The sequence below is a fragment of the Crinia signifera genome, chromosome 12 (genome assembly GCF_055691185.1).
Source record: "Crinia signifera chromosome 12, ASM5569118v1, whole genome shotgun sequence".
NCBI lineage: Eukaryota > Metazoa > Chordata > Amphibia > Anura > Myobatrachidae > Crinia > Crinia signifera.
The window spans coordinates 67,820,175-67,843,716 of NC_139228.1; the positions used below are offsets into that span (position 1 = coordinate 67,820,175).

Sequence of the window (23,542 nt, forward strand, 5' to 3'; positions counted from 1 at the left end):
TGCTAAGGCAAATAAGGCGCCAAGAAATATCAGTCTTGATTCGAGAGAGAGGGGGGGGGGGGGGGGGTGCGGTGGCGATGACGCACACAAGCAGTCTACCCATGCATCGGAGTCACACTGCGCACCTGTACCGATGTCTAAGCGCAGAGACGCGGCACAGGATTGGACGCAGGGTCAGAGACTTTAAGTCGGTGCTCCTGGGGAAGTAACAGGGTGGTGAAAGTTGACATGGGTGTGTCGCCGACAGTGGCTGTACGACGACACACCTGAGGTCAGTCCGACGGATAAACTGCAATAGGATGCCCATATTCAGATGGCATCTGCCATAGAAGGCTTGTATAGAACAGGACAGGAAGCGGTGTAGGAGGATTACACTACATGTCAGCTGCAGCACTGAATCTATTTGTGGTTCTCAGGTTGAAGTTTCCACCTCACACGCTTTTGGAAAAATACTGTAATGATCTAGATCAGTGGTTCTAACAGGTCATGCTGTATGTCACCAACTGTCACATTTCAAAAGAGCCCCAGGCGATCTGGAAAACATGAACTGTGTGGGGTCTGACTGAGAACCATTGATTTAGAAGAGAATTACAGTATTTTCCAAAAAGAGATGAAGTGGAAACCTGGTACAATCTGCCCATGCCAGCCTCTGCACCTTATCGTAGAGAACATATAGCCTTTCATACATGCTGGCTATCATTGGTTTGGACAAGGTCTATCGGTATCAGGTGTTCTGTAATCGCCCGATGTTTGACTTGGATGAAGTTCCGGCTGGGAAGGGCGGCACAGTTTTCTGAGTGTTCCGCGCACAAATAGTAAATATTGCACCAGCTACATGCATACACAAACACACACAGAAATAGACATTTAAAACACCAGAGACAGGCTACTGTCACCGAGCCTGAGGGGACAACATGGCTGCCATGTCTTTGGATGGCCAAGGACACCCAAGTCACTCAGGAATCAGCAAGCCATCCCTGCATAGATTTATATACACATTATGGTACTTGTTTCCTATCTGGGCGCCCGTCGCGGGCATCGCGGGTACATTTATGTATGGCCGCGACGCGACCGACGCGATGCCCGCGATTTCCCATTGAAACCAATGTTAAACTTGGAAATCGTGTCGGTCGCGTCGCGGCCGGCCATAAATGTACCCGCGATGCCCGCGACGCGATGCTCACGATTTCCCATAGGAATCAATGTTAAAAGCCGCGATGGACCCGATTTTACTGTTAAATGCCTCAATCCACCCGATTTGGCCATAGGAATCAATGTTAAATGGGCCACAGAGCCCATTAACCCTTAAATGTCCCCCCAAATTTTTGACGCCACCCCACGATCGACGCCAACCCGAAGCGTGGCGAGCGCAGCGAGCCCGCGAGGGGCGGCGGTACGCGTCCTCCGACCTTTTCATGCCCTACTATCCACTAGGGCGTGGTGTGAGAATATAATAGTGTGGCGAGCGCAGCGAGCCCGAAGCGTGGCGAGCGCAGCGAGCCCCGCGAGGGGACGCGGATACCTTCACAATTATGCGCGTCCCCTCGCGGCCTTCACAGTGAAGGTATCCGCATCCCCTCGCGGGGCTCGCTGCGCTCGCCACGCTTCGGGCTCGGTGGCTCGCTGCGCTCGCCACACTATTATATTCTCACACCACGCCCTAGTGGATAGTAGGGCATGAAAAGGTCGGAGGACGCGTACCGCCGCCCCTCGCGGGCTCGCTGCGCTCGCCACGCTTCGGGTTGGCGTCGATCGTGGGGTGGCGTCAAAAATTGGGGGGGGGGACATTTAAGGGTTAATTGGGCCTGATTCAGGGTTAATATGGCCAAATCGGGTCAATTGAGCCATTTAACAGTGAAATCGCGGTCAATCAGCCTTTTTAACATTGTTCCCTATGGGAAAATCGCGGTGATCGCGGTCATCGCGGGCATCGCGACCATCCAATTTTACCCGCGATGCCCGCGATTTTTACCCCCGATGACCGCGATTTTGATCGTGGGCGCCCAGATAAGAAACAAGTACCCACATTATATTAAGTTTCTTTTTACCAGTCACTTACTTGAAGCAGTTTTCCTCGTATATACTGTTCCAGATCTTCCAGGCGTCCTCTCCCTTGTAACCAGTATATCGTTCGGGGTTAATGAGCAAATCGACATATTCTGCATCCGGAGACTCCTCATCTGTAAGCAGATGCGGGCAGTTACTCACCCGGCGACAGAAGATCGCCTGCAGACCGCTTTTACATAACCTGCAACTTTTACAAAAAACAACCACCACCGCTTCTGATTTCTGCCATGCGTTTCACCATCACAGTTAGCATTATCCTGAAAGCTGCAGTCAATTATTAAAATTCTCCAATAACAGGAGCATCTCCGGTTATACGAGCAGGAGCAAGCCGCACACGTACAGCAATATAGCCCACGTGGATGGTCATAGGGGGGGTGTGGTGTGTGTGTGTGTGTGTGTGTGTGTTGGGGGAGGGGGCGCGCTTAGAAGTAGAGGGACCTCCCCTTTTAAAATTCATGATTTGGGTATAAACGGTCGACAGTGTCCATGACCAGGCCTGGGCAATTGCGGCCCTCCAGATGTTTAGGAACTACACATCCCAGCATGCCTTGCATCAGTTTCAGCATGGCCACATAGCAAAACTAATGCAAAGCATCCTGGGATGTGTAGTTCCTCAACATCTGGAGGGCCGCAATTGCCCAGCCCTGATGTAGACAGTTACTAGGTCGACCACTAATGGTAAACACATGAAAAAAGGTTGACATGGTCAATAAGGATACCATCTTAGTGTCTACCTCCCCTCACATTGCTTGTTTGGTACTTGTTTCCTAGCACAGCGCCCACGATTTACATCTATGGCATCTTATGCATCGCATGCCATATAGCCGCATACGATGCGATTTTTGATTGTATAAGCACCCTAATGGGTGCTTACAATGTTAAATGCACCCCCACTATTAACACCAACCCGAAGCCTGGCGAGCGCAGCGAGCCTGCAAGGGGCGGCGGTACACGTCCTCCGACCTTTTCATACCGCACTATCCACGTTGGCGTGGATTTGTTTCTAGATAGTGTGGCGAGCGCAGCGAGCCCCGCGTATTACTTTACAGGTATTCCGCATGCGCTCGCCACGCTTCGGGCTCGGTGACTCGCTGCGCTCGCCACACTATCTAAAATCGACTTTACGCCGACGTGGATAGTGGGGGTATGATAAGGGCGGAGGAGGTGTACCACCGCCCCTTGCGGGCTCGCTGCGCTCACCACGCTGCGGGTTGGCGTTGATAGTGGGGGCCATTTAACATTGTAAGGACCCATCAGGGTGGTTGTACAAAAAAAAAAAAATCGTATACCATCGCATTATATGCCATTGTATGGCATACGATAATATACATTTTTTTTATTGTACAAGATCGGTCCGATCGCATCCCATACCATATTTAGCCTTATGGTATACGATGCGATGGGCACCGTGCTAGGAAACAAGTACCGCTTGTTTTGCATGGTACACTATTATAATCTAACTCAATGCCCACTGGGATGGAAAAGTTTTTTTTTTTAAAGAAAAAATAATAATAAATCATGAAAAACTCATGTTGACGTTTTTTGGCCATGTTAACCTAATGCACGTGTCACCCAATGACCGGATACCTAAATCCACAGAAATAAAAGTCATTGTTTACGAATGAATGCAGCATATACAGTGTAATGGTTACTGCCTCACAGCGCTGAGGTCATGGGTTCCATTCCCACCACGAGTTTGTATATTCTCCCCGTACTTGCGTGGGTTTCCTCTGGGTACTCCTGTTTCCTCCCACAATCCAAAAATACACTGGCTCCCAACAAAATTAACCCTAGAATGTCTGTGTGCATGTACATGTGTGGTAGGGAATATAGATTGTAAGCTCCACTGGGGCAGGGACTGGTGTGAATATGAATATTCTCTGTACAGCGCTGCAGAATATGTGTATATAAACAACTGATAATAAATAAAATGTGCAGTGTTGCACTTAATTAGCTGTAAATGCAGCGTATCTGGCATCTAGCACACTGACACGTATCAGGCGTGCACTTATCTATCAGACCGCTTACCTACATCAGCAAAACATTAAGAAAAATAGAAGTATCACAAAAGTTGCCGACAGAACAAGGAGGAAGAGGGAGGAGAGGACAGATTAGGACCCAGGCCCCATTCAATCTTATCTGAGACTCGTCACGTACCATCCAGCTCACAGAAGTTATCGTCTGAGGAATCGTCGTGCTGGTTCCACTGCGAGAGAGCTTCCTGTGCGGCTTCACTGCAAGCAGAGACACCACAGTCTAAGGGACGGCTTCTAAAACATGTTCCATGACATCATATATTGTACATATACAGCAGCATGCATAACCCCGTCAGAGGACCATCAGATCTCAGAGGGAATAGAGGGAGGGCGCCGTGGAGGAGAGAGGGAGAGGGAGGGCGCCGTGGAGGAGAGAGGGAGAGGGAGGGCGCCGTGGAGGAGAGAGGGAGGGCGTCATAGAGGAGAGAGAGGGAGAGGGCGTCGTAGAGGAGAGAGAGGGAGAGGGAGAGGGCGTCGTAGAGGAGAGAGAGAGGGAGAGGGCGTCGTAGAGGAGAGAGAGAGGGAGAGGGCGTCGTAGAGGAGAGAGAGGGGGAGAGGGCGTCGTAGAGGAGAGAGAGGGGGAGAGGGCGTCGTAGAGGAGAGAGAGGGGGAGAGGGCGTCGTAGAGGAGAGAGAGGGAGAGGGCGTCGTAGAGGAGAGAGAGGGAGAGGGCGTCGTAGAGGAGAGAGAGGGAGAGGGCGTCGTAGAGGAGAGAGAGGGAGAGGGCGTCGTAGAGGAGAGAGAGGGAGAGGGCGTCGTAGAGGAGAGAGGGAGGGCGTCGTGGAGGAGAGAGGGAGGGCGTCGTGGAGGAGAAAGGGAGAGGGAGGGCGTCGTGGAGGAGAGAGGGAGGGCGTCGTGGAGGAGAGAGGGAGGGCGTCGTGGAGGAGAGAGGGAGAGCGTCGTGGAGGGAGAGGGAGGGCGTCGTAGAGGGAGAGGGCGTCGTAGAGGAGAGAGGGAGAGGGCGTCGTAGAGGAGAGAGGGAGAGGGCGTCGTAGAGGAGAGAGGGAGAGGGCGTCGTAGAGGAGAGAGGGAGAGGGCGTCGTAGAGGAGAGAGGGAGAGGGCGTCGTAGAGGAGAGAGGGAGAGGGCGTCGTAGAGGAGAGAGGGCGTCGTAGAGGAGAGAGGGAGAGGGCGTCGTAGAGGAGAGAGGGCGTCGTAGAGGAGAGAGGGAGAGGGCGTCGTAGAGGAGAGAGGGCGAGGGCGTCGTAGAGGAGAGAGGGCGTCGTAGAGGAGAGAGGGAGAGGGCGTCGTAGAGGAGAGAGGGCGTCGTAGAGGAGAGAGGGAGTCGTAGAGGAGAGAGGGAGGGCGTCGTGGAGGAGAGAGGGAGAGGGAGGGCGTCGTGGAGGAGAGAGGGAGAGCGTCGTGGAGGAGAGAGGGAGAGGGCGTCGTAGAGGAGAGAGGGCGTCGTAGAGGAGAGAGGGAGAGGGCGTCGTAGAGGAGAGAGGGCGTCGTAGAGGAGAGAGGGAGAGGGCGTCGTAGAGGAGAGAGGGAGAGGGCGTCGTGGAGGAGAGAGGGAGGGCGTCGTGGAGGAGAGAGGGAGGGCGTCGTGGAGGAGAGAGGGAGGGCGTCGTGGAGGAGAGAGGGAGAGCGTCGTGGAGGAGAGAGGGAGAGCGTCGTGGAGGAGAGAGGGAGAGCGTCGTGGAGGGAGAGGGAGGGCGTCGTAGAGGGAGAGGGAGGGCGTCGTAGAGGGAGAGGGAGGGCGTCGTAGAGGAGAGAGGGAGAGGGCGTCGTAGAGGAGAGAGGGAGGGCGTCGTGGAGGAGAGAGGGAGAGGGCGTCGTAGAGGAGAGAGGGAGAGGGCGTCGTAGAGGAGAGAGGGCGTCGTAGAGGAGAGAGGGAGAGGGCGTCGTAGAGGAGAGAGGGAGAGGGCGTCGTAGAGGAGAGAGGGAGAGGGCGTCGTAGAGGAGAGAGGGAGGGCGTCGTGGAGGAGAGAGGGAGAGGGAGGGCGTCGTGGAGGAGAGAGGGAGAGCGTCGTGGAGGAGAGAGGGAGAGGGCGTCGTAGAGGAGAGAGGGCGTCGTAGAGGAGAGAGGGAGAGGGCGTCGTAGAGGAGAGAGGGAGAGGGCGTCGTAGAGGAGAGAGGGCGTCGTAGAGGAGAGAGGGAGAGGGCGTCGTAGAGGAGAGAGGGAGAGGGCGTCGTAGAGGAGAGAGGGAGAGGGCGTCGTAGAGGAGAGAGGGAGAGGGCGTCGTAGAGGAGAGAGGGAGGGCGTCGTGGAGGAGAGAGGGAGGGCGTCGTGGAGGAGAGAGGGAGGGCGTCGTGGAGGAGAGAGGGAGGGCGTCGTGGAGGAGAGAGGGAGGGCGTCGTGGAGGAGAGAGGGAGAGCGTCGTGGAGGAGAGAGGGAGAGCGTCGTGGAGGGAGAGGGAGGGCGTCGTAGAGGGAGAGGGAGGGCGTCGTAGAGGGAGAGGGAGGGCGTCGTAGAGGAGAGAGGGAGAGGGCGTCGTAGAGGAGAGAGGGAGGGCGTCGTGGAGGAGAGAGGGAGGGCGTCGTGGAGGAGAGAGGGAGGGCGTCGTGGAGGAGAGAGGGAGAGCGTCGTGGAGGAGAGAGGGAGAGCGTCGTGGAGGAGAGAGGGAGAGGGAGGGCGTCGTGGAGGAGAGAGGGAGAGGGAGGGCGTCGTGGAGGAGAGAGGGCGTCGTGCAGGAGAGAGAGGGAGGGGGAGGGCGTCGTGGAGGAGAGCGGGCGTCGTGCAGGAGAGAGAGGGAGGGGGAGGGCGTCGTGGAGGAGAGCGTCGTGGAGGAGAGAGGGAGGGGGAGGGCGTCATGGTGGAGAGCGAGATTCTCATTTGTCTACAGATGGGAGTAGTAGTTATTGCAGCAGAAAGGCGTCCCAGTTTCTGAGCTCTGGCGTTAGTAGGAAACAATGATAGAGGGTCACTTACCTCAGGGACTCGTCCACTGCACCCAGCTGCTTCTCCTTCTCACAATCCAGCTCCCCATTCTCGGTATTTGCAGACTCTGTGTACTGTGATACAGGAAGGAATTAGCCCCTTACACTTATTATACAGCAGGTGGGGGATGGGACATTAGTCAGACGGGACTACAGGTACAAGAGTGACATACAAGCCCTCAGCATCTATACATGTAAGGATTTCAGGATATCCAGAGAAGGCACACCCTGCGGCATATTACAGGGGGGGCATGTGGCCGCTCACACGGAATGTCCTCAGCACAGGCAATGCACAAATACAAGGGTGTGGAAATCACTATATATAAAGAGCTAAAGCCTCCTCGCCTTTATGAGGTAAAGTACCGCCAGTGACCACCCGACGGAAAGCAAAATGATCCGTTTCAAACTTGCTGTTTATGGACAGAGGGGGCTGTAAAGACAGATTGGAGGAAGGAGCAGATAGGGACTAAGCCGTCATTTTGGCAGGCTTGTAACTAGTAGGCTATAAGCCTCAGAAAAGGCAGCAAATATTATGGAATCCTCCATTAATATGTATAATGACGTCCAGACTGTCTGTGCCGCCACGTTCCTACTGCCCACAGGACAGCATGGTAATAGTACAGGGAGCTTTCAATATGAAAGCAAATATTAAGCTCACTTGCATAAGCATCCAAAACAACTATTTATTCCACGTGGCTGCAGCACTTCTGGATTACCCGATAACTAAACAAACAATCAGCTCCAGTGACCTTCACGGAGCGCCACATACACCATCGTGCATCCAATGCAGGAACGGCCATCTCCCTCCAGAATATTACAGGTGCACGGTGGGCGTTCCATACCCAAATACTCTCCAAATGAGGAACTAGGACAGGAAGCCTGAGCATAGGGGTAGATGTAGCAAAACTTGGAGAGAAATAGGAGTACCAGACAATTAGCTCCTCACATTTACAATTTTAATCTGTCCCAATGTCTGTAATATGACAGTTAGGAGCCAGTTGGTTGATACTTTATCTCTCTCAAAGTTTGGTTGAACGCCCACCATTTAAAAGCATAGATAGCCCATAATAGTCACATCAGACACCTCCAATATGGTTGCCAACACATTTGTGCTCCAGCACTGCCTGCGCGGAAATAAAAGGTGTACAAAGCTGCACAGGGGCAAACGCACGCATATTTTTTTGGGCACCCATCCTCTGAAAACTTGATTTGAGGCCCAGAGCAGGACAGTCAAGCCCTAGACTTGGACTAAAGATGGCAGCGTGTGGTTCCCACCCCCCCCCCCCCCCCCCCCCATTTTGGGGCCCAATTTTCAATGAATTATAAAGCGGGGTGATAAATCTCGGTGTATATAGTGCTCCAGCCAATCAGTATGGGCTGAAACGCCATTTACCATACGAATCACGTCTTAGCACTCATTAATACATGGGCCCATATACGAGACACAGAACATGGGAAAGATGCATGACAGGGCCCACTATTAAAGCAGGTCACTGTATACAGCACAAGGTGTGGCTAACTCCATATGGGACACACAAATATATATATTTTAACCTGAATTTATACTAAGGGGGAAACGTTATAAAAACAGGGACTGCAAGTTGCTGGGTAAGAAATCTAGTGCTGTAACCATGGTAACAGACACCAGTGTAATCAGTATCCAGATGGTCAATAGATTGACATGCACAAGATCAATGCAAGCAATAGGTCGACAAAATATTTGAGGGGGGCACGCACTCAAAATTTCAACATTGACAAAAAAATGTATGTGTCGATCTTCTGCTGTCGACAGACATTTTCTAAGCTATACCACCCCCATGTAATCATTAGAAAAATACAATAATACAGAGTGCACATAATTATATTACCACAGGGCAGGATTTTTCACCCACAGAGTTCTACCTGGGGCTAGTCCTACAGACTGAGCAAGTAACTACAACCCAGAATAAAGGTGTCATTGACCCACAGTATGGAGCGGATGAGCAGATTTAAACAGGACATCTAAATCAGTGGTTCTCAAACTCCGCCCTCAGGTCAGGTTTTCCAGGTCAACCGGCAGCTGGTGTGCCACCAATAGTCACATTTTAAAAATTCAAAAGTGATCTGGAAAACATGGACTGAGTGTGGTCCTGGGGACCGATTTTGAGAACCTGTGTTCTAGGGGAATGCAGCAAACCTGCTCAATAGGACATAGGAGTCTTTCAGAGGTTTGATACTTATCACTTCTCAAGAAAAACTGAATGGTTCCATCCGTGTAAGGGTAACGGTGATAAAGAATAGGTAGCAACTGAAGGAGCCAGGACAGGCCGCAGCATTGTAGAATACGGATATATGGGGGCGATTCAGGTTGGTTTGCAAAAGCAAACTCCTTCTTTAATGGAGAAAACCATTCTGCGCTGCAGGTGGGGCAGATGCAACATGTGCAGAGAGTTACATTTGGGTGGGGTGCGTTCAAACGGAAATCCAAATGATAAAGCAGCCAGTATTTACCCTTCACAGAAACAAAATAACTTACCGAAATGTAACTCTCTCTGCACAGGTTACATCTGCCCCACCTGCAGCGCAGCATGGTTTTGTCCATAAAAGCAGTTAGCTTTTGCAAACCAAACTGAATCACCCCCTATATGTGGTTCTCATTCAACTAAGAGATTCGGTTACATCTTGTGTGAAACTGGAAGGGGGTCACATGAAGCCACATTCAAAATTCATTATCTGCTTAATCTTATCAAGTTACTGAGCATATTGTCAGCATCCTGTTTATCCAGAGCGGCTTCTGCCGACTTCAGCACCAGATCTTCTAACAAGACTACCAGAAGCTGCAGGGTAATAGTCAGGTTCGCAACAAGCAATGAGTCTCTTGGAAAACATCTGGCGCAGCAATCCACAAGGAAGTACAGAGACCTCCGATTGGCCAAAGCAAATAATCAGGAAGTCCTGCACTGTTGCATTGACATCTAGCAGAATGCAAAAGCCACACAGCATTAAGGAAGATGCAATGTTATACTGATCTGTAGTGTTCCAGGTCAACTTAATAACCCTCCAACCCCCATACCGCCCCAATCAGAGAGAACACGGATGTGGAGGGTCAGCCGAGTCACGGGAGAAAAACTGATAGACCGTCGCACTTCCTCTAGAGGCGCTTACTGTGCGCTGCTTGTGCGTTATCACACCCGCCTCACTCATCCCGTGTATTCCTACTTGCAGGAACCTGAATCCTGTGCCTCTCAAACCCAGTCCCAAACAGGCCATGTTTTCCGGGTCACCCAGTAGATTCACCGTGCATCACCAACTGTCACATTTAAAAGAGCCACAGGTGACCAGGAAAAAAAATGAACTGTTTGCGGTCACAAGTGTTGAGAACCAGGTCTGGCAATCGCAAACTCTACACAAAGGAATACCCTTACCGAGGGTATATTTACCAATTGTTGGTTTGCAAAGCACCCGATGGTCTGCATCTTAGATCGATAGAACATTATTGTTTAGCAAATATATCCCCAAATTTATATAAAAAGGCATCAAAGTCCTACCACTTGAAAGTCCTATAAGCTCATTCTATCCTCCCAGAGAGACTTAGTCCACCCAGATAAACATTCCCCCATTCTGGCCTGCAAGTAAAAATACCATTGCTTCAACTTAAAATCAGATCGACATCATTGTTGGGGTTTACAGTCATGTGATAGGAATACACCAATCGTCTCCCAGCTAGACGCGCCGCCAAGTAAATACCAGCATCACAATACGTTGACGATATGTAAATAATTATTAATAAAGGCATCTTATTACAGGACAAGACCATGGCTCCTTGCAGGGTTATATCACGACGCATGCACATAAAGCTCTGAGGTCATGGGTTCCATTCCCACCATGACCCTAACTGTGTGGAGTTTGTATATTCTCCCCGTGCTCGCGTGGGTTTCCTCCGGGTACTCCGGTTTCCTCCCACATGCCAAAAATATACTGGTAGGTTAATTGGCTCCCAACAAATTAACCCTAGAATGTCTGTGTGTGCGTGTACAGTGTTCGCGAAAACCACCAAAAAAAGTGGGTCCCGGGGACCCTTCACTTCTAAAAATTGGGGTCCTACCTGACCTTTTCTGGGTCCCAATGGAATAAAGCCTCCTCTCCCCTTCTCCCCAGCATGGCACATGTTGGTCAGGGGGGGGGGGGGAAGTATCAATTGGCCCACTCGCATAAATATACATACAGTATACACTAGAAACTATATAAACCTGAAAAAAGGGACAGTGCGCGCCTAAGGCGCGCGGTAAAAATTAAGGGCATGTTTTTTTGGGGGAAGTGGTGTGGTCACATAGTAGTACCAATTCACATTACAGCACACACCGTTATGCCCAGTACACATTACAGCACACACCGTTATGCCCAGTACACGCCGTTATGCCCAGTACACATTACAGTACACGCCGTTATGCCCAGTACACATTACAGTACACACCATTATGCCCAGTACACATTATAGAACACACCGATATGCCCAGTACACATTATAGTACACACTTTTATGACAAGTATATATTATAGCACATAAGTGCTGCTTGCCTACATGCTTGTTGCTAGGGGTTATATGCTCCTTGCTGGGGTTACATGTTGGGGGGCATTTTATGCTGGTTGCCACAGGGTAGAGGGTGTTTTATGCTGGTTGCCATGAGGTGGGAAGGGGGTTGGCATTTTAGGTTCGTTGCCACAGTGGAGGGGCTGGGGGGCATTTCTTGCTTTTTGCCACGGAGGGGGGAGGGGGGGGGGGGTCATTGCCCAAGGGCTGGAAAAGCGACATGCTGTAGAGTAGGTGAGCGGGCTATCAGCCTGGCGGGGGACTGGAATAGCTGACACGCTGCTCTGAGTTGTTTTAGCCACATCCAGTCCCCCGTCATCCTGACAGCGCGCTCACCGACACCTACTCTGCTGAGAGCGGCTGTTACAGCCGCATCCCATCCTGTCGTCCCCCCCGCGCTTTCAGCAGCGTATTGAACTTACATGGCGGGGGGCGGCCCGGGGGACGCACAGTGACTCTTAAATTGCAGGGCGCGCGGCTTTAGGGTGCGCAGCGGCAGCAGCCTGTAAAATGTACAGCGATTGGCTGCCAGGCGGCCACTGTACAATGATTGGTCCCGGCGGCCGCTGCAGTGATTGGCTCGCAGCGGCTCACGCCGGCGTCTCAGTCACAGGTACAGAATCTGCACAGCGTGTCCTCGGGGACCCCTTTAGTTTTGACAACTGAGTCGTCCCCGGGGACTGTTTTGGGGTAAAATACGCGCTATAGCGCGTTTTTGCGAACCCTGGTGTACATGTGGTAGGGAAAATAGGGGCAGATTTATTAAGTTTGGTGAAGTGATAAAGTGTAGTTTTTATTACCAGCCAATCAGCTCCTACCTGTCATTTTTCAAACCAAACCTGTAAAATTCACAGATAGGAGCTGATTGGCCGGTGATAAAAAAAACCCAAGCTTAATAAAATCTGCCCCATAGATTGTAAGCTCCACTGGGGCAGGGACTGGTGTGAATGTTCAGATATTCTCTGTGCTGCAGAATAGGTGTGTGCTATATTAATAACTGGTAATAAAGAAATAAGTCACACAAACCTTAAAACCAGGAGATTTGATGCCGGGCGGAACTGCATCCTACAGAATAAGAGATAGGAGAGAACATATTGTTATACAGTTATAACATACAGAACAGTCACATTTACCACCAGAGCTGACAATCTTTACATGAAATGTACTCACTACCACAAATTCAGGATTTAAAAAAAATAATAATTATGGAATCCCCATTAAAGATACAGAAGACCTGGGGATAATTTTACTAAACGGTCGATGTTAAAGGATTATAAAACAATGTTCTCGATGTTAGACCAGGTCTAGGACAACATTTATATATTAATTTTTTATATTCAATTTTTAATGGTTAGTAAATGTATATTCTATCCCTGGTTACCCAATATGAATATCAATGTTAAGCCAACATCAACGTTTAGGAAATATACCCCATGATCTCAAAGCCCCCTTCAATAAGACAGTCCCAGGGACTTACAAGGAACATTCTGGGGGAAATTTACTAAGATGTGAAATACACTTCACAGGTCATGTTGCTATGGGCAACCAATCAGATCCTCTCTACTATCTTCTAGAGGGTGAAAAAGCAATAAGAAGTAGCTTCTGATTGATTGGTTGCCGATAGCAACATGACCTGTGAAGTATATTTCACATCTTAGTAAATTTCCCCCTCTGTTTGGTCTTGAGAATTTACAAAAATGTGAAGCAATGTTTAACATTAGTCCAAAGACTATTGGGCCTCCTAAGGCCAGAAGGGTCTCCTAGAAAATGGTGACCACCTTCCTTCTTTACTGCAAAGCTTAAAACATTTAGAATTGTAAGGATATATCTGAACCATTTGCTAAATAGGCCACCCAAGAGGCTGCTGCCAATGGAATGGGATCATTGGACAGACAAGCATTAGGTCGACATGCATGAAGGTCGACAGCCAAAACGTTGACATGGGGTTTTTCATGTATTTTGTCCTGAATGTCAACATGGACACCTAAACGTAGCACCACGTACCCTGGCTGCGCTCACCACGCTTCGGGCACGGTGCCTCGCTGCGCTCTGCACACTATTTTATTCTCCCACCACGCCCTAGTGGATGGTGGGCATGAAATACCTCCTGTTGGCACAAAAAAAAAAAAAAAAAAAAAAAGTCGACCTAATGCTGTGTCGACCATATGAGCCTGTCAACCTAACTCCATGTCGACCTAATGCTTGGGGCCAAGTGACCGTATCCCCTGTCAATAATTTTTATGGGATACTACTTATACTGAGGTCTAGGGTGTAGAGTTACACCCTAGACCTCAGACAAACATTGGCGGCTTTAATCAATAGTTTAAAATTCCTATTCCGAAAATACCAGGTGCGGAAAATAAGGATCGCCTTATGTAAGGAAAAAAAACTATTTTCATGTTAATGCCGGTCTAATATCAGAAGAGGCGGTGGAGGGAATTTTACGACATTTTTTCAAACTAACATTTTTTAAATATGTCACACTTCGCCCCAAAGCCTGTACAGATCCTATTTATCTGTGTGTGCTTCCGTCACACTCGCCTGTCTGAGGAAAGTCATTCGCGTGGGTTCTAAGATCGCCTCTAATGCTGTGTACACACTGAGATTCCATTGCTATTCGTCTTAAGATTAGAGCGCTATGCTTTGGGCATCAGTTATACCCCTTTCACACAGAAAAGCAAATTACCAGAACAAACATTGGGTATGGGTCATAGGGTAGACCACTGGAAGGTTAACATGCATTGGTCGACCACTGAAGGACAACATGGGCTTAGGTCGACACAAGCATTAAGTCAACATTGGTTTAAAAAAAATAATTTTGCCCCGAATGTCACTGTCAACATGAACACCGTATCGGTGCACTGCGTTCACCTCGCTATGCTCAGCACACTCATTTTACTCTCCTTCCACGCCCTAGTGGATGGTAGGGCATGAAATATCGCCTGTCGGCACAAAAAATAAAATAAAAAAAAAAAACATTCCTTGTTGACCTAAGGCGTGTCGACCTAACACCCAAACATTGGTACCCGGTAGATTGCTGATCAACACGGGTCCTTTTATTGTGCAAACAGTCAACAGTCCCAGATTTTCGACCCAAACAAATACCAAGGTCAAAGACGCAAGAATTTCAACCTGGGTTGACCCTCTCACACAGAAGAAATACCCATGTTGAGCAGGTATAAATGCTTGACCTGGTATTTTGCTTTTCTGTGTGAAAAGGGGGTCAGGCTGTTATCAGCGAGTGACCGGGGAATCAAATGCAGAGTGAAAGCTGGGATTTAGGGGTTATTCTGTCTGAAAGTGGAATATCGGCTTTTTCCAGAAGAGCACACAGCACTTAGTAAATCCAGCTGGAAAATAAGACACGTGACTAGAAGTAAATTTAGAACACAAGAAGCCATAATATACCCCCTCCCCCTTACAGGTCTTTCCTCCAGGTGCTAACCCTCCGCAGGCTGCCCCCCACGCATCAGCTGTTGACAAACTACCGTTCCCATGGGAGATTCTACACAACAGCAGCTGATACCTGTAAGGTTACCTACACAACATTAAATGAGGGCCTAGGGAAACTCTACTGTGCTACTCCAGCTGGGGTGGCACTACAAGTCCCAGCATGCACGGTCTTTCCATGGGACTTTCAATTGCTTTAAGCCCCAAGTGGGGCTAAAAAATAATAATAATAATAAAATATATATATATATATATATATATATATATATAAATAAATAAATAAAAGAAATTTCATCATGCATTATAGTAACAAACATTGGTGGTAAAGTTGTGGTGCTTACAGTTGGACACGGCTGCACGGCGCAGTCTCTTATCCCACAATGGCTGTTGTCGTGCCAAAACGGACAGGGCTTCTTGAGATTCACCTACAAGAGGAACAGATTATTAGAACAGCAGCATCCCGGCCATTCGCAAGGTAAGGAAACAAAGCTTCAGCCCCTAGCTTCCACATTATAAGCCCAGGTACATATACAGCCTCAGCTTCCCAGTATACCAGTGTTCATTCTAGCACCCTGCATCTTCCAAAACACATACGGATCCTCTTCCCTGCCTGGGGTGGTGCTCTCTGCAAATCAGTTCTGAAATACAGACCATACTGTGCAAGTAACTACTGGGTTCCAATTGAAACCTATGTAATAGCAGTGATAAAAAACAGCCTCAGTGTGACCCGAGCATTAGAAGTCACTGCCCAGCCTCAGGTATAAAAGCCTGCGGCATTATACATGTACATGGTTACACTTCTCCTTCTCTGTATACTTTACAAGCAGGGGGTATTGTAACACAGCCTTGTGGTCAGAGACAGGAAGCCGTTCTAATGAAAAAAAAAGCCAATTTCCTGTTACCCTGTAACATTACACTCATCTGTATTTACGGTTGTTTTTCTCTGCCAGTTCATGTGACCATATAAACAGGTTCCATGAAGTGTGTGTACAGTAAAGGGGTGCAGCAATGCTTAAAACGCTGATGACAGAACACAGAGCTGTCACATAACTTTCTAAAGTTGCACACACACCTTATTTCCCCCAACTACCTTAGATTACCCAGCAATGACATCACCACACTTCTAATGTAAAGGATGACTCAGCGACTATGAAAATATATAACATTACATATATCCAGGCCACTTGTCATATACTACTATCCCCTCATGGTGCTCCAAGTCCAGAGAGACATCTACTAGCTTCGGGCACAACCAAAACACACAAGGACACTGTACAGAGTAATGTGACTTGTAAATCCGTGTGCACAACAGTCTCGTAGCTGTACACAAAGTGCTACAAGTGCAGCCAAGTTCTGTCCTGTATACATATCTCCCAACTTTGGTGCAGCAGGAGGAGAGACACTCACACACGCCAAAGGTGTGTCGGAAATTTGGGGGCGTGGCCTATACTCACGAGGCCTGAACCCCCCATTTCCACTGCTGTGGGGCATGCGCACAGCATCTATTGACGGGTGACAGGGGAGCCTCCCAACTGCCCCTCCGCAGGACACTGCCAAAAACTGGGACATTCCCGCGGAAAGAGGGACAGTTGGAAGTTATGTGTATACAGACTCCATCACACACAGATTTACAAGAGTCACATATAAAATTAGCCAGCAGAGTCTCTTCCTGCACCCTAGTTATGTTGTTGGACTAAAACGCAGGTTCACAAACTCGGTTCTCAGGACCCCACACAGTGCAGGTTTTGCAGGTCTTCTCACAGATTCGTAAGTGAAATAATTCGCTCCCCCTGTGGGTCTTTCAAAATGTGTAAATGAGTAATGAGTGCACCTGCCGGATGACCTGGAAAACATGAACGGTGTGGGGCCCTGAGGGCCAAATTTGAGAACCCCTGAACCAGAAAAAAAAAACAGACGCCTGGTGGTTCATGCTTGACGGGCATCTTTATAAACATTGCTGGTTGAACAGAGATCTGCTTAAACATGCAAATTACAATACAGGGACAGACGTGATAACAGTTTTACAGTAACATTGCGTCCATCGGTCACGAAGCTCCTCTGTGATGACCAGCTTACTGCCCGTCACAAGGCAGCTTGGGAGGCCAAGAAAACTGGCCACTCCTGGGAGATTGGGGTAACATACCACTGTTTCCAGAAGCACTGGTTGCTTCTGCCTGTGCCTGTCATTTAGGCAGAGGGACAACATTACAATGCAAGCCTAGGACCTATCCTGCAAATGTGCAGAACGGGTCCTGTGCAGGTTCCAGACCACGGGGAAACTGCGCAACTGATCGCTTACCTGATCAGCCGTGAATCAGGCCCATTATAAACGATTTCAATTAATTACTCACAATGCACCATTCCCAAGCGCTGTAACCAGACACAGAACACCCATCCTCCCACCACTATACCATCACACCACCCAGTAACACCGAGGAGGTACACAGGTTACCTTGTAATATCGGAAATAGTCAGTCTCCAGCAGTTTCTGCAATTTGGGAAACAGCTTTTTATTATTAAATATATCGATGGTCTCCACATCACACGTGCAGTCGTCCAGGTAACCGGCCACCTAGATGAGAGCAGCGACGGAAAGGGTTACACATTGTACACAAGCCGCAGACAGCGCACCTGGGTAAAATATTAACATCAGCACAAATTTATTTCCAGGGAAACGGTTTGTATTTGCATCATTGCACCATCCATACTGAAACGGTCTCGCACAGCAAAAACAGATGGGGAAGACGGGTAGATGATAGATAGATAGATAGGTAGATGATAGATAGATAGATAGATAGATAGATAGATAGATAGATAGATAGATAGATAGATAGATAGACAGACACACACAAACACACATCAGTTACACGCAAATGGAAAGGAATCAGGGGCACAGTGCAATAGGGACAATAATGCAGATATTGGAGACTATTCTTATTAAATAAAGATATAGTAAAAATACAATAAGCCAATGAATATGATGGTGACAGATCAGTGGGACAGAGGTCGCATAGGAGGAAAGCCAGAGCCATGCCCCCACTCCTCCAGCTGTGTATGCTGGCACCCCTCACCTGGCAGAAGCAGCCATGGGCACCAGAGCCTGGTCCCTGCAGATGGGATTCCCAGGGCAGCAGGAAGCACAGGGCGATGAGGAGGATGAGGGATCTCATGTCCACCACCACCACCAGCAGCAGCAACAGCACCAGTCCCAGGACTCAGCCTGAACCCGGAAGAGGCCCTGGAGAATGGGCGTGGCCGAAGGCGTGACTCAGTGCGTGCGTATTGCAGGGCTCTCAGTACGTGTCTATAAACACATCGAGGCCACTCCCAGGTAGGGAGGGGCTTATGCTGGTCGCTGTGACTGTGAGACTGAGCAGACATACATTGCATCATGTTGACCGCACACAGGCTGTAACCGGGTGCTCTACTATTTACTGCAGCGGCCACAATACCAGATCTGTGCAGGCTAGTCCTGATTCTGGTTACCAGCCGCTGGCATGAGCATCCTGCCCCCATATCAGCCAGGGTGCAGATATATGGCGCATGTGAAGGGTGCTGTGGAGCTGAGCTGCACAGTGCAGATACATGGTCCATGACATGTGAAAGGTGCTGTGTGGCTGCTTTGCAAAGTGCATGGTCCATGTAAAGGTGCTGTGGAGCTGTGTTGCACAGTTCATAGTCCATGTGAAAGGTGCTGTGGGGCTGCTTGGCACAGTGCACGGTCCATGTAAAAGGTGCTGTGGGGCTGCGTTACACAGTGCCGATGCATGGTCTATGTGAAGGTGCTGCGGGGCTGTGTTACACAGTACAGATGCATGTGAAAGGGGCTGTGTTGCACAGTGCAGATGCATGTGAGAGGTGCTGTGGGGCTGCGTTACACAGTGCCGATGCATGGTCTATGTGAAGGTGCTGTGGGGCTGTGTTACACAGTACAGATGCATGTGAAAGGGGCTGTGTTGCACAGTGCAGATGCATGTGAGAGGTGCTGTGGGGCTGCATTGCACAGTGCAGATGCATCTGAAAGGTGCTGTGGGGCTGTGTTGCACCGTGCAGATGCATGTGAAGGGTGCTGTGGTCTCAGTGTTACACAATGCATGGTCCATTTCAAAAGTGCTGTGGTACTGTGTTGGACAGTGCAGATGCATGTGAAAGGTGCTGTGGGGTTGCGTTGTACAGTGCATGGTCCATGTGAAAAGAGCTATGTAACTGCGTTGCACAGTGCGTGGTCCATGTGACATAAAGGTGCTGTGGGCTGCATTGCACAGTGCATGGTCCATGTGAAAGGCACTGCGGGGCTGCATTGCACAGTGCAGATGCATGTGAAAGGTGCTGTGGGGCTGCACTGCACAGTGCAGATGCATGTGAAAGGTGCTGTGGGGCTGCATTGCACAGTGCAGATGCATGTGAAAGGTGCTGTGGGGCTGCATTGCACAGTGCATGGTCCATGTGAAAGGTGCTGTGGGGCTGCATTTCACAGTGCATGGTCCATTTGAAAGGGGCTGTGTTGCACAGTGCAGATGTATGCTTCAGCCCAGTCCAAGTCCACGTGGATGCTAAAGTATGAAGAAGTGAAAAACAAATCCTAATGTCAACTTTTTTATGCAGTGACCTTTTGCTTGTGTCAACCTTTTGACTGTTGACTTGACATTGGGCCAGATTTACTAAGCTTCAATAAACTCCTAACTTTTCATACACAACCTGTAAAATGGCAGTTGTGAGCTGATTGTCTGCTACTTTATCTCTCCCTCTATGGATATCCTAATCAGCTTCTAAAGCCCTTTACACACTGGGGGATATAATGAACGAGGACAGAGGCGTAACTAGATATTCGTAGGCCCCATAGCAAATGTTTGTAAGGGCCCCCTATTTAGCAAATGATGGTGATAAAAATGTCAAACATATTACTTACACAGCAAAGATGGGCCCTCTTCAGCTCTGGGCCCCATAGCAGTTGCACCCCTTGCACCTATGGTAGTTACGCCCTTGAACGAGGAATTGTACAGTGCGTATGCACCATAACTTTCATTTTACAGGCTACGCTAGTACAGTATCTCCGAGGCTTGATACATCGCCCCCAGTCTGTACAGTATTACTCAGCATTAAGAAACATTCCCTTTATTATTAAGGGCTGTTAGTAATTGCTAAATAGTGACAAAGCAGAAATACATCCCTTAAGCCTGTGTTCACCTGTTACAGTTACACCATAGCAGGATGGGATTTCCACTGTCTGAATGTAGCAAGGACTTATGTAGGGTACACACCAGGACAACCCGCTCACGATGCACATCGTGAGCGGGTCGTCAGTGTCTCGTCCGACCCGCTCACGGTGACGCGGGGGGGCACGACCCGCTCACGATGTGCACCGTGAGCGTGTCCGATCCGATGGCGACCCGCACCCGGCTGTATGGTCGTCATTGAGATCCTACCTGCAGCAGGTAGGATCTCAATAACGACCGACCGACCCGCGGGACCGCGCATCGGATCGGTATCGGTCCACACCAGGACAGAAAAGGGCCAAATCACCACCCAATCTACATCCAATTGGTCGGAATTGGATCTAGATTGAGGGGATCGGGCCCTAGTCGTCCTGGTGTGTACCCAGCATTAGTTCAATGAATTCAGGTTGGCTCGGTAAACAGCCGAATTCGCTGCTTACTGAGTGCTGAAACGCCGCCCGCCAAACGCTCACACACACACACACCCCTCACCCCACACCCCACCTCTGAATCCCCTCGGTACTATGCAACAGGGCCGTTTCTAGACAATTTAGCTCCTAGGGCGAAGAAAAAAAAAGCGCGTCCCCCCCCCCCCCAATACATAACATGGGACAATAGAAATTGCCGAAATAGGGGGTGTGGCTTAATTTTAAAAGGGGTGTGGCTTAATGTGAGGCATGGTCTAGCAGGAAAACAATTACCTTTTATCACACTTTTGCAACCTGCATGACCAGACATTGGTTGCTGCAGGAATTGTTATTGTCCTCCCGCACTTAGGTTGGCCGGCTGAAGGCCACACACAGTGACCTAGTACGCCTCACAGATCAAGGCCAAACAATGACAGGCTACTTAAATCATTATACACTATTTATCCGTGATGCAAATTACACATTACGCCGTACACTGTGATGACGATTACATATTACGCCGCACACCGTGATGACAATTACACATTACACCGCACACCAAGATGCCCATTAGACCCCACGCTGTGATGGCAATTACACAATACTCCACACATCGTAATGCCCATTACACATTATGCCCCATGTGCCGCTGCCGCACAACTGATGCCGTTTACTAATATGCCCCCACAGTGCCAGATATGCCCCCACAGCGCCACACATATGCCCCCACAGTGACACAAATATATGCCCCCACAGTGCTACACATATGCCCCCACAGTGACACAAATATATGCCCCCACAGTGCTACACATATGCCCCCAAAGTGCTACAAATATATGCCCCCACAGTGCCACAAATATATGCCCCCACAGTGCCAAACTCACTTTGTCTATGCTGCTGCCGAGGGGAGGGGAGCGCATCCTGCCTCTCTCCTTCCCCTTAAGTGTGTGTACCTGAGCTGAGCCGTCAGCCATTCATATCTCGCGCCCGAGCTCTGATTGGCTGACAGCGGCAGCCCAGTGACTTGAGCGAGGGGACGGAGAGACGCACGATGCGTTCCCCTCCCCTCTCCAGCGTGTAGTCGGGCCGGCCGGGGAGACAGCGGCTGCGGCTATGGCGGCTACGGCGGCTACGGGGTTTTGGGGGGGAGAGACTGCCGGGCGCCCTGGCTGTTTCAGAGGCGGACAAGCCGTGCGGCGCCCCGGGCTGCTGCACGGCTTGTCCGCCTCTAGAAACGGCCCTGCTATGCAAGGGGATGATAATACAGACCCTCACATGCATCCACTAGAAGGACGGTTGCCGACCATCAAAATGATTTCTCCTGCCATCGGAAATAAAAGTCAGTCTGAACTGACTCTTATTTCCTCCGCAAATCGCCAAAGTCTGGGTATCATGTGACATCATCCACCCACCCTGAGCAAGCATCGGCCCATCTGGGTTCCCCTTAAAGACCCCCCTCCCTTACCCTTGCGAACACCTCGTGACTTGATCACCTCGGAGATAGTTGCTGAAGGCGTTTATACTGCGGTCTTACACATGTACAAACACATTCACTGCATGCGCAGAGCCGCACCATCTGTCCCAGGCGCGAATATGCCAGGGAACGATTCAACCGGAATCAGACCTTATATGTGTTCTTAGTAATACAACAACAGATGTGTTCCCTGAATTATACAGAGACCGGTAACGCCGGCGGTTGGCGGTTACTGGGCAACAGAGACCATTAGACTCAGCCATTTACCAAAGCTGATGGGGATGGTGCAATAAAAGTGTCAGGTACCAACTATCCCAGCTGGATCATTAGAGAAATGGGCCGTTCTCTAATTCAATTTGCTTAGAAGCACAAACGCAATGGCAGGAAAAGGGTCAGATGTGGACAGTTTGTCCCCTGTATTTACTTGTGCTTAGTAAAAGCATTAATTCACCTTCCTGGAAGGATCCGAGAGAGCAAATATATGAAAATAGGACATTTATTACTATTGCTATATTACTAATCTCCCAAGGAAAACAACCAGTAGCTTAACGACTATACAGAAACCAATGGAAATTCTTTTTGCTACCATATTCACTGTTTAAACAACATAAAAGCAGTTAAACAATAATAAAACACAGCTATTTATTATACAGAGTAATTCAATAAGACATGGCGACCGGGGGGGGGGGGGGGGGGATGGGATGAGCCCCCCACTGACATTACTGGGGATTAATTAGGAGGCACTAGGTAGGGGTGCTCGTTCTCTCCCCTCCCTTTTGATATTGCTCTGTACCACGGCCTCAGCATTGTGTAAACCTTATATCCTGGACGGGGATAAGGGTTGGAAAAGCAGAACTAAAGGTGTCAGCTGTCACTGGTGGTCTTATGTCATCATTTCGCAATCCCAACGAAGCCCTGACAATTTGTGGGAGGTAACTAGGGGAATGGGTCATAGGAACAACCGTTATTAGGTCGACCACTATTGGTTGACATGCCATATGTCGACACATGAGCTTCCGTGCGGTTTGTATCGTGGTTTTAGTGGACCCCTGTCCCAACAGCCCTGCGCCATTAAATTCTGTGTGTGATGCGGAAAATCGGCTATGGAGACGTTGGCCATGATCCAGAAAGTGCAATGCCGCCAATTGGAAGCTGCATCAAGCAACACCTGCTTCCTAGTCAACGACTACCTGGCCCGGAACGACATCGCAACACTTCCTCATCCCCCCTACAGTCCCAATCTGGCCCGGGCGGACTTTTTCCTGTTCCCCTGAGTGTAGACAGCCCTCAAAGGGCACCGCCATCGGACCGTAGCAGAGGTCAAAGCTGCTTGAAGGACGTTCTGGAAAAGGACTTCCAGGGCACCTTCCAAGAGTGGAAACTCATTGGCAGAAGTGTGTCGACGCACAAGGGTCTTATTTTTAAGAACTTTAATTGTTTGTAG

General features: G+C 49.6%; 1 protein-coding gene across 1 annotated transcript in view; it reads right to left on the reverse strand.

Annotated features, from left to right (window-relative positions):
- Positions 1 to 18,269, reverse strand: part of ERO1A (endoplasmic reticulum oxidoreductase 1 alpha) — a 27,487-nt gene extending 9,218 nt beyond the window's left edge. Inside the window, 7 exon segments of the mRNA XM_083167376.1 lie at positions 1,973 to 2,180; positions 4,225 to 4,301; positions 6,974 to 7,056; positions 12,578 to 12,616; positions 15,343 to 15,426; positions 17,454 to 17,573; positions 18,073 to 18,269. Of these exon segments, the coding sequence (XP_083023502.1) occupies positions 1,973 to 2,180; positions 4,225 to 4,301; positions 6,974 to 7,056; positions 12,578 to 12,616; positions 15,343 to 15,426; positions 17,454 to 17,573; positions 18,073 to 18,171 (710 nt within the window). The 5' untranslated portion in view covers positions 18,172 to 18,269.
- Between the last annotated feature and the right edge of the window lie 5,273 nt (positions 18,270 to 23,542).